The 14,089-nt window shown below is 43.6% G+C and overlaps 1 protein-coding gene across 2 annotated transcripts in view; it reads left to right on the plus strand.

Annotated features, from left to right (window-relative positions):
* The window catches only part of MED14 (mediator complex subunit 14), a 116,422-nt gene that overhangs the window by 41,320 nt on the left and 61,013 nt on the right, over positions 1-14,089 (plus strand). For both annotated transcript variants that reach the window (XM_085896822.1, XM_085896824.1), the window contains 4 exons: positions 5,676-5,945; positions 6,076-6,222; positions 10,770-10,884; positions 11,633-11,764. In XM_085896822.1, coding sequence (XP_085752948.1) covers positions 5,676-5,945; positions 6,076-6,222; positions 10,770-10,884; positions 11,633-11,764 — 664 coding nt within the window. The remainder of the gene's footprint in view (positions 1-5,675; positions 5,946-6,075; positions 6,223-10,769; positions 10,885-11,632; positions 11,765-14,089) is intronic.

Here is a 14,089-nt window from a genome sequence, read left to right on the forward strand (position 1 = left end):
CAGTGCATTAATTCAGCAGCCGACGGGGCTTGAACTCAGGACCTTAGGATCCCAAGTCGCCACCCGAACCACTGAGCTAACACCAGGCTACGCACTCAGCCTGTCATCCTTCCGAGGTTGGCGAAATGAGTACCACCAGTTCCAGTGTGTGTACAGGTAGAGGGGCACTGCATCAGCGACACAGTCGCGCTTCAAGAAATGATAGCTACCCCGGCAGCAAAGCTGCCATACGACCACCACCACCACAACTAAATTGTGAATTAAAAATAAGCTGCTTTCATTGCATTTCTTATGCATTGATTTTATTGCGTTGTTACCATAATTATAAATATAGTCCGAGTTGGTTAAAAAGATATACCAGTTTGTCTATTTGGATCAACTATATCGAAGAAGGATTTCATAAAAATGTGGCAAAAACTATGACTGCATGAGAAATACTGATTTCAATTAATAACAATATTAAAATAAAATCATTCAGAATAAAATCAAAATTCATTGCAAACTCTTTAAAGGCTGTCACGACATCACCTGGTCAATGGTTTTTCCCTAATTAGTTTTCAATATCAATTAAATTACTATTTTTTATAAATAAACAACTTAAATAAATGTTTTGAGGGGGTAATCTGAAATCGTAGGGGGAAGGATGAAATCTATTTCAAGCGACCCCCCGGGGGTAACTTGAAATCGATTTCAGATTACCGGGAGGTAACTTGAAAGGGGGGTAGCTTGAAATCTTTCCACCGGCACTCCGGGTACAATAGGCCCATGATCGAAGTTAGTCCTTCCGCGCAGCACTCTCGGCTAAGCATTGTTCGTGACCGTCTAACACGAGCCATTTGTTGGACACTTTCTCTCCATTTATCCCATCTTACAGACGTAAAACGTTTGACTTCTTCGTTCGCTACATTGTCCTGGTGAATAATATACGCGGGAGCGTCCTCACTGGCCATATTCATCAAAAATCGCCGATCAGCTGCCGGTGATTTCCTCCCTGCAGGAAGCTGCCATCTTGAACAACTTAGCTGGTGACATGAAAGTGACATAATTTGCATGCGATGTCAGCCGATCTATTGGCTGTCGAGGCGTCATGTGGCCCACACGTGATCCGAGTGGAGAAAATTCAAATGAAAGAGCGCGGCGAATGCATCGATTTTCAAGATGTAAATACACAATAACTGCAACTATTTAAGTGGAGAACTTTTGGATACGTATGTATTTGGATATATACCATCATATTATCAATGTTTTGTCTACCCCCCCCCCCCCCCATGAGTGGAACGAAACTGCATGATACAGCTTACGGCTGATGGCCTATTTGTCTCATCGTATGCTTGTCGACAGCTGTTACCTCAATTATCATTGGAGTCAGCTTATTGGACACAGCAACAACAACTCCTTAGGCATGGTAACCATCAGAGCGACCAGATCAATATAAGGTGTAACCACCCGCCATGATCTCACCACAATCCGGTCTCCGAACATCAGAGAGTGCTGCAACACCGATGTCCAATCCCTTGAGCCTCGATGATGACACAAACAGATGATCATCCTCTCTTCGGGATAGGACATTCCAGGTACCCACCCGAAGGGACCGTCTCAGGTTAACCCTAGGAGACCGCCCTCTGGTGGATGACACCTCAGTACCACCCTGACATGCCCTACCGCAATCTGACCCGAGAAGGTTACCCCGTGGTTTCCCTCCTTTCATCAAAGATTGGGGGTCCCAAAGGCTTTGCCCCAATCCCGTCATCCAGTGAGTTGCCCTGCGAAAGGCAGCTGCACAGGAGGTACTCCTACGGAGTGGGTTTTCAGATTTTTAAAATGATTTTCGAATATTTTGTGGAATGAAGAGTTTTATGGTGACAGGAGTGAAAATCCTGCCATCAACCTCCTAACAAAAAGTAACCCAACTGCAGGAGTACATCCACAGACACAGTTGGGCACTAGATATGGATGGCCGCTGGCTCACAAGGAGCTCCTCCACCCTTTGACAGGTTTTGTTTTTAATCCTGCTGGGTGGCCATATAAAATATCCATACACAAAAACACCACACAAAACTACACAAACACCACACAGCACACCACAAAACAAGTCCTGGCGAAGGTCGACAATCTCTGATTGCTCTTTTTCTTGTTTGTTTGTTTATTTGTTTGTCCAGACAATATCTCAGCCATCCTTTGAGCTAAGAAGCTGAAATTTGGGAACAAAAGTGAAGATGTGATTTGGCAAACCCGTATTTATTTTTATTAATTGATAAAATACCTAATTATTATCGATTTATTTATTACTTATTACCCTCGCTGAAGGAGAGGGTATTACATTTGAGTCCGTTTGTTTGTTTGTTTGTCCGCACAGAACTTCAGTGTTTTTCTCTGCAACCGCTTGTTGGACCGAGACAAAATTTTCATCATTGGAGCGACGACTCAAGTGGAATGTTTTGTTGATAATTATGATGTCATAGGTCACTTGGTGTGACAGCGATGTTGGAAAAACAGAAAAACTTTTGACCTCTGTATCTCTGAAACCGTAAAAAATTGAAACTTGGCACATAGCAAGTACTCCTCATGGTGAATTAGTGATTTTTATGACGTCATAGCTGCCTTCTTTATGACGTCATAATTGCATATGTATAACACTACATCTGTTCAGTGTGAAAATTTTTGAGGGTCATCTGGGGATAAAATGTTTCACAGAAAAAAAAAATTGATGACATCATCAGTAACATAATTCGGCAGTCATATTGATTTAAATAAATATATATATATATATATATATATATATATATATATATATATATATACACACACACACACACACACACACACACACACACACACACACACACACACACACACACACACACACACACACACACACACACACACACACACACACACACACACACATCACCTTCATAAATCTTCTTCTCTGAAGTGGCTGAACAGATTGAGGTGAAACTTTACACGTATGACCACCTATCCATGAGGAACAAAAAGTTTACATATATGACATCATATGTCACATGGTTTGGCAGCCATACTGGATTTACCTTAAAACCTATAAAAATCATCTTCTAAACGGCTGGACAGATCAAGGAGAAACTTTACAAAAATGTTCCCCAAGCCATGGGTGTACAAGTTTAAGGGATAATTCATTGATCACATGGTTTGGCAGCCACATTGGTTTGAAAAAAAAAATTAAATAATGTTTTCTCTGGAACCGCTTTATCAATTGACGTGAAACCGAGCTGTTATGATCCAGTAGTGACGGGGAATACATGTTTTAAATTTTAACTTGATCGGACACATTTATTATCGGCAACCAGAATTATTTAATTTTTTGATCTGGGTTCTTTTTCTTTTTTTGTTTCTTTTTTCTTTTAATATGACTCACGTGGCTGTGCCTGGATGGGTTTGAGGGTAGCGGAGTAGCAGCTGAAATGTGAATCGTATCCAGCTTACTCCTGATGACTTCAACTTTGCTTTGTGCTTGTTTGGGTTCCTTCTGATTACTCCAATGCAGGACTGTGCCGATTTGGTCTTTCTCTTAATTTCAACTTAATTTATTTTAATCGCATTCTAAATTCATTTGGATTATAATATAAAACGTCATGGGTCAGGGTCAGGTGTCCAATCAAAGCAGGGTTGCACCAAAGTGGAACATCTTGGTACCCAGTCAACACTGCCAGCAATTATAAAGTGGCAGTTCTAGTTATGTCTTTTATTAATTACGTAACACACCAGGACACAAACACCACACAAAACAAGTCCTGACGAGGGTCTGCAATCTCTGATTGCTCTTTTTAGTGTTTATTTTGTTTCTCATCTGGGCAATATCTCGGGCACATTTTGAGCTAGGAAGGTGATAGTTGCACATGACGATGAACAAGTGATTTTTTTCTATAAAGGGTATTTTTTTCATCTATTGATCAATCAATTTGGCGATTAATTATTCATTTTTCGATGAATAACAATTTTCAAAAAGTTACAGATTTGGATGAAACACTGGTGGTTTTGGTATGCTATTAGCTGTTAGTTAATGTTAGCATTAAAAAATTAATTATTTTACGATTACTATTTATTTATTTAATGAGGCAATTGATCAATCAATTATTGTACACTGCTCCTTCCCAATTCCATCTTCATGTGCTGTACGGCGACATCGCCAGGCGCCGTCGTGCGCTGGAGGATTTGGTATTTATTTATTTGGCATGGGGCGGTGTACTTTGAACGTATCTCGACTTGTTTTCCTTTATTTTATCTCTCTTTTACTCTTAATTTATATTTTGTTTTAATTTCTGAATAAGGCTCACTTGGTTGCACCTGGATGGGTTTGAGGGTAGAAGAGGAGCAGCTGAAACCCGAATCCTCCCCAGGTTCCTCCTAATGACTATATTATCTACATGCTTTAAAAAAAACGGGGGATGTTGTAATATAATCTCTGTCTGTCCATCCATCTATCTGTTACGCTATCTCCTCCTAAACTGTTGTGCAGAAATTCACCACTCTTGGTAGTTATGTTCACCACATGGCAAGAAGGTACAAGAGCAGTATCATTTTGACCTCCCCCCCCCCCTCGGGGGCACTGTCAAAAGGTAAAATATCAGAAAATGCAATTGCACTTTTTTTTTCTGCAATCAACATTGCTGGACACATTAAATATGTAATGATTTTTTTGGATTTGACCCCCGATTCATGCCCCAGGGGGTGGGGGACTTCGAGTCACAGGGGTCAAAATGGGAAAAATAATTAACTTAAAATTTGATGTTCGGTCATTCCTAGTAGAACTTTTTGCCATCTTTCATCTTCGCTTTAGATGGGAAGTGTGGGGCTTTGCGATGGCAAGCCATTGACTTCGCTCTAGTTTGGTCTTTCATTTGATTAAATGATTTTTTCTAAGTTTATTAGCAGAATTTCTGAAGTTATGGAGTCTAAAGTTTGTTCCAATTTAAAAACAGTTTTGGGGAATGAGAAACTCGTGAGGCTGCTGCAGCGAGCAGCCTTGAATCGTGACAGTCATTTAGATGCAATTTGCGGCATGGCAGTCCTATACTCCATCGACCAATAAAACGTAGAGTAATTATCGAGTCCTTGGCCTGCTGGTTCGCTTGCCTTGAGATTGCACACCAGGAAAACTCCATCAACTTATCTGTTCCACTTACAACCAAAAGCATCCTTGCCTGTTTAACAACATGAGGATTTGGGTAATCTGAACCAAAACGCAAGTCCAGGTTTTACGCATACACTGTAGGAATCTCTCCGAAGTGGCACAGACACTGAATATAAATGACATTAAATGTATTAATCTTATTGACTGAAACTATTACAATTTAGCCACTCGTGTATGTCTTTAACACAATGCATGGCACTGAAAAAATGTATTTAGAAACATTTCAAATGAATTGACCTGCGTTTGTTTCACTGTTTTTTTTTTTATTATTATTATTATTATTATTATTATTATTATTATTATTATTATATATTTTTTAATACACATCACTTGCAATCCCCAACCCTCCTCTCCCACAACCCTCACTCCTTGTACATCTTAATGCTTTACCTTGTCAAGCAACAGCAAAATCTTCAATCTGACTGAAGTCAATCCTCTCATGATTATCCTCAATTTTCTCTTCGTGTGTTTCACTTTTCACCTCTTAATACCAAAATACCTGCAGATTCTACATGACACCCAGAACCCTTTGAATGCCATCAACAAGCTCCCTACGGTGCCTATGCTAGGCCTTACGCCAAGGCCGAACACGCCATTCCAGTGCTTCACAATCCTTCCTCAGTCTCCCACCCATGTACGTCTGGCTTTTCGCTCTACGTACTGCGTGGATATCCACTGCAAGGCACGTGGTACTGTTGCCATCCGGGATGGTGCCTACAGCCTCTTTGACAGCAGCAAGATTGTGGAGGGGTTCACACCTGCACCTGGTTTAAAGGTAAGCACAAGGGAGCATTGGGGCTTCGCCTTTGGCTATTTAGATGAAGGTTTGCCAGGCCACTGTTCCCTTTGATCTTTAGATTTATCCTCAATCTCATGATGAGTTTCTACCTTTCCCTTGTTCCCAGACATTCTTAAACATGTTTGTTGATGGAGGGGAGGAAGCCCGACGCCGATCAGTCAACGAGGACGATAACCCACCTTCACCAATTGGGGCCGACCCGCTGGACCCACTCCTTTTGCCGCAGGCATTGCCACCTCCAACTGGACAGCAGGTATCATTTATACATATCTACAATACAACGCAGCACTTTCTGTAGTGTCAGAATATTTTACTGCATTTTACCTTCTCAAGTCTTGGTGTTGGCTTGTAGAAACAGTTCAAAAATCATTGTATGAAGTGAAAATAAAATTTGGGAGGGGGAGGCAGGGTGTTTATTTTGAAGGAAAAAGGAGCAAGTCTGCAATTGGTTGCAATCCATGGGGAGGAGGAAATTCCTTAGTTGCCTATCTGAATGCAGAGAGACAAGCTATGTCATAAAAAGATGCTGTTGCTGGTACCCAGAGTTCTCTGGGAAGTGATGTCTGCTCTCCCAAGCTCAGTGGCTGTGTTTGTCTGAAGTCAAGTCCAGTGCATGCACGTATGCACGCGTGCGCAATTTGTGTTTCAGTTCTTTCATGACTGGATAATTTTTTTTTTAACCTCAAATATTTGGTTTGATCGAGCATCGGTGCGAGCAGAAAACAATTTACCAAAATGGTGGAACAGAAAATGAGATTGCTGGGAAGAAAAACAATATATTTTTTGCAAAACACACTTCGCCATCCTTCGTCAGTGATACAAATAATAATTATTCCCTGAAAACTTTTGAAATGTGATCTGTGTCAACATCTCTGGGTTGTTTAAAGGGGAACCCAAATGCGCAGACACCTCAATGCTAATATACTCTACAAAATCGATGATGTGCCTCTTTCCGTTTTCCGAATTTTCGGTTTTGGCCGACAAAAAATTTTCGGTTTTGTGCTCAGAACATTTTACAGAACACTTTTATGAAACAACAGAGATGACTAGATCTTGTGGTCGTCCACCCCGGTTGAAAGAGAATGCCATACCCACGATTCAATGATAGAAACAGCCGTCGCTCGAAACTGTAACTCCATCTTTACCCAGCTCCCAGCACATGTACACGGACGATTTGAGTAGTCAATCAAACACCCATTGCCATTGGCTGGCAGGTACCACAAGAGCACCTCAAAATAATTGTCTATTATTAACACAAATTTCAAAAAATCAAATGAACCACCATCTATTTATAGTGGAGAGAAAGTATGTCTGCATCATCGACTTTGCTTTGACCGAGATCCTAGAGGCTTTGACCTAGGACGCTATAACTTTCAGGGTCCACCACCAGCACCACTCCATCTATCCACAATCCCCCATCAACCATCATCCCCACAATACCAACCACTATCCCACACCCCCCCACTCCACCACCATCCCACCTCCCCCAAATGCCCCATAAACTACCATCGTCCCCACAACCTCCCATTAACTATCACCCCACAATACCCACCATCACCTCCACAATACCCACCTCCATCCCACCCCACCCCCCTCTCCACAATCCTCCACAATCCCCTATGAACCATCACCCCCACAATACCCGAACCACCCCATACCCTCTCTCCCCCCAGCACCACTGCCCCCTCCACTGGGGCAGCACTTCGACACAACACTGCACCAACACTGCACAGCACGGACACGGCACGACACAGCACCAGAGCACGAACACTGCACAGCACCAGAGCACGAACACTGCACAGCACCAGAGCACGAACACTGCACGACCACAGACCCAAATGGCGTCCTGGGAAAGTATGAAATGGGACGATCCCATAACGTACAAGACACCTGGTCAGTCTGCAACGGTGGGACAAAGCATTTGTCACCCATTTTGTCCATGGTGTCCGAGTGTGCCTGGGCATTGTCTGCTGTCGTGCGATAATGGGTATTTCTGCTCGAGTAATATAACATTTATCAATTAATACAAAATCCCTCCCTTATAAACAATCAATTGAACAGAAAAACAAAACCTACCAATCTGTAGTGAATACGCGACCAAGGTTTTTATCTTCACTCACACTTCCGCCTTCTTCCTCTGAATCACTCGCACAAGGCCCGAAATAATACGGCCCTACAATTACCCCAAAAGCGTTTCCATTACTAATTTTGTCTCCAGCCGTTTCTTCAAAATCCCACCGATCCGTCTCAACATTCTGAAAACCTTCAGAGTTGCTAATGACTGTGGAATCAGTATCGGAATCCGAGCTCGACATGCACTGTTTCTCTATGTAAAGCTGCCATTCGGATCAAGGTGATTTCAAGGTGTGACTTCACCAGGTGAAATCGAGAATCGACACTCTTGGGCCTTTTTCGACACTTTGTGATTGGCAAAAAAAATTTCAACTTTTTTCCCCTTCAAATTAGACTGTGATTGATGATTCTCAATGATTTTCAGGAAAAAAAAAATTGAATTTGGGTTCCCCTTTAAGGAAGCATCTCCATAAAATAATCTCTTGGCTCCCCCGTGTCGTCCCTGGTGCCGGCTTCCCCTTGTTTTAGTCCTATCGATGGAAGAAATCTACACTTCTCTATGTGTGTCGTCCTTTTCATTTTCAGCCCCCCTTCCCCTCCCAGCCCCTCTTTATTTTTGGAAGGAGGTGGGCTGGGTGGGTGTGGGGGTGGTGATTCATGGGGGTACAAACGATCATGGTTTTGGATGCCAGGATGATCTGAGCTGGTGGTGAACAGCCATCTTGAAGACCTGGAAGGAAGAATGAGATTGAATTGGATGTGGAAGTTGGTTTCACAGGTTGGATTAAAAGAGGAATGAATGAGTGGGAGGAGAGTGAGCAGTGATCCTGGATTTAGGTAGTTTCACCACAAGTGGGCCCTTCAGAAGTGCCCTGCAAAAACCTGGAGGGACAAAACACGGAAAGAACGACACTGGAAAAGAGGTGGTAGAAGACCCGACAAATTGAGAACTGAAGCCATGCTGGGAATGCATTTGCACAAAGGAGAAGATCATTGCATGATGATGTTGATACATTTCTGAAAAAGACTCTTGATTTACTGAAATCATGCTTCCCGGAGGTCAGCGTCACGGAATGGACTTGCGCAGTGGAGGCAGGTCTGAGGATCTGTCATGTTATGGGACATGAATAAAGTTTGTCACTGGTCTTGTGTCTGTTATATAGGTGGGTTGACAGAGCTTTTGGCGTGATCCTAGTATTTGACCAAGACCTTGCTTGTATATTAATTTGAGGAAAAACAAAGGAGACAATAGACTGAGTTGTGGGCCTTTCATTCAGTCAAAAGGCAGCACGAGAAAACCACAGTTGTCATCACATCGTATTTGCTTGAATATATAATCATCCTTTGTACATGAAAAATCAGCTCTGATAATTTGCACCCACAAGTCACACGGAATATGAGGTCAGGAGACTTGGGTGATTTGGACGAGGAAATGTTTGACATGAGGATAATTTTGTTTCGTGAGCCAGGACAAGCATGAGTTAAAGATGGACATCTTAAACATCAAGCAAGAGATTGTGGTAATCTCATGAGATTTTTCCCATGTAGTGGGACACTGGCAACCAAGCTTCCTCATGAAGTTGTCTGCAAATGGCATCCAGGGTTCTCTCTTCAACTGGCTGGCGTTTTTCCTCCATCACTGCAAGCATATCCTTCTCTCGTGGTTAACATTGTCATTCCTGAGCTTACCCCAAGAGACAGTTGTGGAATCCATTATTTTTATTCTTTGTACATCTCAATTGGCTTTCTGCTTCTGAAAAATCCTCATTTGCATGATGCAAATGACTCCACCTTGACAGTTCCTGTGGTTCTTGTCACTTCTTTGCCTCGCAATCTGCCATGGCACGTCTTAGGCTAACCACACATCCAGTTGTTTTCCAGAGCTGGGCATTACCATGGTATCATTAATAAACCAAAGTACATGTCCGAGAACCACCTCGACTCTTAATGGTGTACAAAGTAGTGACTTGCAGTGCCATGGAGTGCAACTCTCCTTTGTGTGTTCATGCTCTGGCTATGGCATCTCATCTTTCATGAAATGCAGGTTGGTAACGTATCCTCTTCCACCTCTAATCTTATTTGTCCCCATCCTTTCAGGGTCCTTTGCAAGTGCACACACACACACACGTGCATGCACACACTCCTATCTGCTCATTCTTCCATCGACCCATACTTTGTGACTCCAGTGTTTGCAAATGTCGGCTTGCTGCTTACTTGCTTACTCGGCTCCCCGAGTTTGTCCAGTCATGTTCTCCCCTTCATTACTTTAACTTGCTGAATTTACTTCATGCTGTGTCCACCATCCCCTTTCATTGACTGTTTTGTTCTCATTGAGTATTTATTTTACCTTCCACCCTAACCCTTCCCCCACACCTTTCCTCCTCCTGATTCCTCTTCTCTCATTCACAAAAGCCACTTTTAGCCTTAAAATAACTTTCTTTGCTTGTCTTGTCTGTCTTGTCCCTATTTGCCTGATTAATCCCAATCTGTCCATTTATTGCATGTCTGTTTCCCCCTACCTACTATTAGTGCATTGACCTCATCCACCAAGTCCAGCTCTTCCATTGACATACATATTTATTTCAATAATTGTGCAATATCTGTCGTTATGCGAGCAATTGTTTCACAGCACAGAATTGCACTGTTTTGACGGGACATTAGGGTTCGTGAATAATGACATGAACTACAATATTTACATTGCTGTTTCCTCATCCCCACTAACCACAGGGATTTAACAAAACGCCACCAAGCTCTGGAACTCACTACCCCCTAGCATCACCTCCAACAACCTATCCCACTGGAGTCATACCCTCTCCCTCCATGATCCCCACACCCTCACCTGGTGAGGCACGATGACTAAGCTCTCTCTCTCTCTCTCTCTCTCTCTCTCTCTCTCTCTCTCTCTCTCTCTCTCTCTCTCTCTCTCTCTCTCTCTCTCTCTCTCTCTCTCTCTCTCTCTCTCTCTCTCTCTCTCTCTCTCTCTCTCTCTCTCTCTCTCTCTCTCTCTCTCTCTCTCTCTCTCTCTCTCTCTCTCTCTCTCTCTCTCTCTCTCTCTCTCTCTCTCTCTCTCTCTCTCTCTCTCTCTCTCTCTCTCTCTCTCTCTCTCTCTCTCTCTCTCTCTCTCTCTCTCTCTCTCTCTCTCTCTCTCTCTCTCTCTCTCTCTCTCTCTCTCTCTCTCTCTCTCTCTCTCTCTGTGTGTGTGTGTGTGTGTGTGTGTGTGTGTGTGTGTGTGTGTGTGTGTGTGTGTGTGTGTGTGTGTCTGTGTGTGTCTGTGTGTGCCCGTCTCCCTGTGCTCTTTTTGATTTCTTCGCTTGTACAATAGTTTGAATCTTGCACCCTTTTCCAATTTGTAATCATTTAAAATATATATATATATATCTGTATTTTTCTCTTTATATTTCTGTTGTTTACCTTTCCCTGTCTGCTACTCCTCGCTCAACCCTATATCACAATTTTGCCTTGCTCCTCATCGATCATTTCCCTCATGTCATGTTTTTTTACTCAATCAATTTCCATCAGTCTTTTTATAAATGCTGCTTTTTTTTCTTCCATATTCACCTTCCCTCATGTTTCTTTCTATTTCTACACAGGTAACCTCCTCCCTGCCAATTCTCCCAGTGGTGGTCTGCGTGTTCCATCTCCTGCTTCTTTTGCACCGGCCCCCTCTCCATCTTCTTTAGCCATCCACATGTCCACCCCGTCTTCATTCGCCAGCCCACACGGTGGGTCCAACACCTCCATGACTGTTTCCTGTTGGACCGTTTGTTTAGTTATGCAAAGAAAAATTGTATTTCCTTTGGGGTTTGGTCTTCTTATCATTCCTATCTGAGCATGTTACTCTGTTCATGTTGCTGGGTTCCCAGGTTCATATTTGGATCAAAATTCTCCAATAGTGCACCATGGCATAAAATTTGTCAATTGTCTACGATAGTCCTTTTAATTAATTGATAGTACATTGATTATTTCCTCCACCACCAAAAGGGGACAGAGGTTATACTTTCAGGTCCGTCTGTCTGACTGTCAGCAGGATAACTCAAAAAGTTAGGGACGGAATTGGACAAAATTTGGTGAATAGGTTGGTTATGTCCTAAGGATGAATTGATTAGATTTTGGTGACGATCCAAAACTGGATACTGGAATTTTAAAGTGATTCTTCACGATTCAGGTCAGGTCAGGTCAGGTCAGGTATGGGAGCATGTGCCAGAACAGCGCGTCGCTGCGTCCACTTTCCGCCGGTACTCCAGGGGCCTCCGTCTGGCCATCCCCCAGGCAGATGCCAGGCCCATCCCCATCTCCTTGAGATGATGGTCAACCTGCTGCAACCACGAGGCACGAGATCGGCCCACTGGCCTCCTCCACTCACGAGACTCCCCCGCTGAGAGAATCTGGTGAGCAGGATCAGCGTCAGGAAAACGAACCGCATGTCCATACAGCCCCAACTGACGTTCACGGACTATGCAGGTAACAAATCTCATCCGAGTCTCTCTCAGCAACCGCTCGTTGGACACAAAATCCGATCAGCGATAGCCAAGGATTCTACGAAGAGACCCTGGTACCAAAGGAATTAAGTCTTCGTCTCAGATTCTTGGTCAGAGTCCAAGTCTCACATCCATAGAGCAAGACTGGAAGTACCAAGGACCTGAAGACTCGGACTTTCGTCCTCCCGCACAGGTACCGGCAGCGCCACACCCCATTATCCAGTGAATCCATGACTCCCCAGGCCCGACCCAGACGTCTATTGACCTCTGACTCGCAGCCAGCAGAGACATGAATATCACTGCCAAGGTAAGTGAATCTCTCCACGACCTCAACATCCTCACCACAAACAGACACAGACAGGACAGCAGCATCCAAGATGTCACCGAAAGCCTGGATCTTAGTTTTGACCCAAGAAACCCGTAATCCCAGCGGCTCCGACTCCTCATTCAGCACCTCGAGGGCCCCCAAAAGGATATCTAAAGTCTCCGCAAAGATGACTGCATCATCTGCAAAATCGAGGTCCGAGATCTTGACATTCCCAAACTATGCACGGCAGCTTGATCTCTCCGACATCCTCCCTAAAATCCAGTCCATACAAGTGCTGAAAAGTGTGGGGGCCAGGACACACCCCTGACGAACTCCAGTAACAACTGGAAATAAGTCAGAGATGGTACCACCACACTTCACAGCACTCTCAGTACCAGAGTAGAGTTCAGACATCAGATCGATCAGTTTTGGTGGCACCCCACGAAGACCAAGAATCCTCCAGAGGACATCCCGATTCACTGAATCGAACGCTTTACAGAGATCAACATAGGCTGCAAGCAGCCCCTGCCGAAACTCTCGTCTGCGTTCGGTGAGGACACGAAGAGCAAGGATATGGTCAATCGTTGACCTCTTTGGTGTAAAGCCTGACTGCTCTGGACGCTGGTGCTCAAGCAGATGGTGGCGAACCCTATCAAGAATTATCCGAGCAAAGACCTTGCCCGGCACTGAGAGCAGCGTCACCCCTCGGTCGTTGTTGCAGTCTTGGCGATCACCCTTCCCTTTCCAGAGAGGAACAACAAGCCCCCTTTTTCCAGTCAGTTGGGATGATGCCTGTGTTCCAGGCAAAGCACAAAACTTCATGCAACGACACGAGTGCAGCATTTCCACCAGCCTTGAGAAGTTCATCATGGATGCCACAGATCCCTGGAGTTTTGCCCCGTTTCAACTGGTTCACCGCAGCCCGTGTTTCCACAAGCGAAGGTGGACCACAGTTGATTCGAGGGTCCGCAACAGGGATTGTAACACCCTTGACGTCCAACTCGACAGCTGGGGTATCAGCCCGGTACTTATATACTTATATTTTATATATTATTACCGGGATATACCGGGGGAATCCTCAGAAAAAATTAGTTAGGTTCCAAGGGAAAAACCGCGATGAAGCGGGGGCGCGATAAGTGAACCGCGATACAACGAGAGATTACTGTATGTATATGTATATATATATATATATATATTTATTTTTATATATATATATATATTATACATACATATACACATGTCTATTTTATTATATACACGAG

The sequence above is a fragment of the Eptatretus burgeri genome, chromosome 10 (assembly GCF_056783735.1).
Source record: "Eptatretus burgeri isolate ZD-2024b chromosome 10, Ebu_testis_v1, whole genome shotgun sequence".
NCBI classification, from domain to species: domain Eukaryota; kingdom Metazoa; phylum Chordata; class Myxini; order Myxiniformes; family Myxinidae; genus Eptatretus; species Eptatretus burgeri.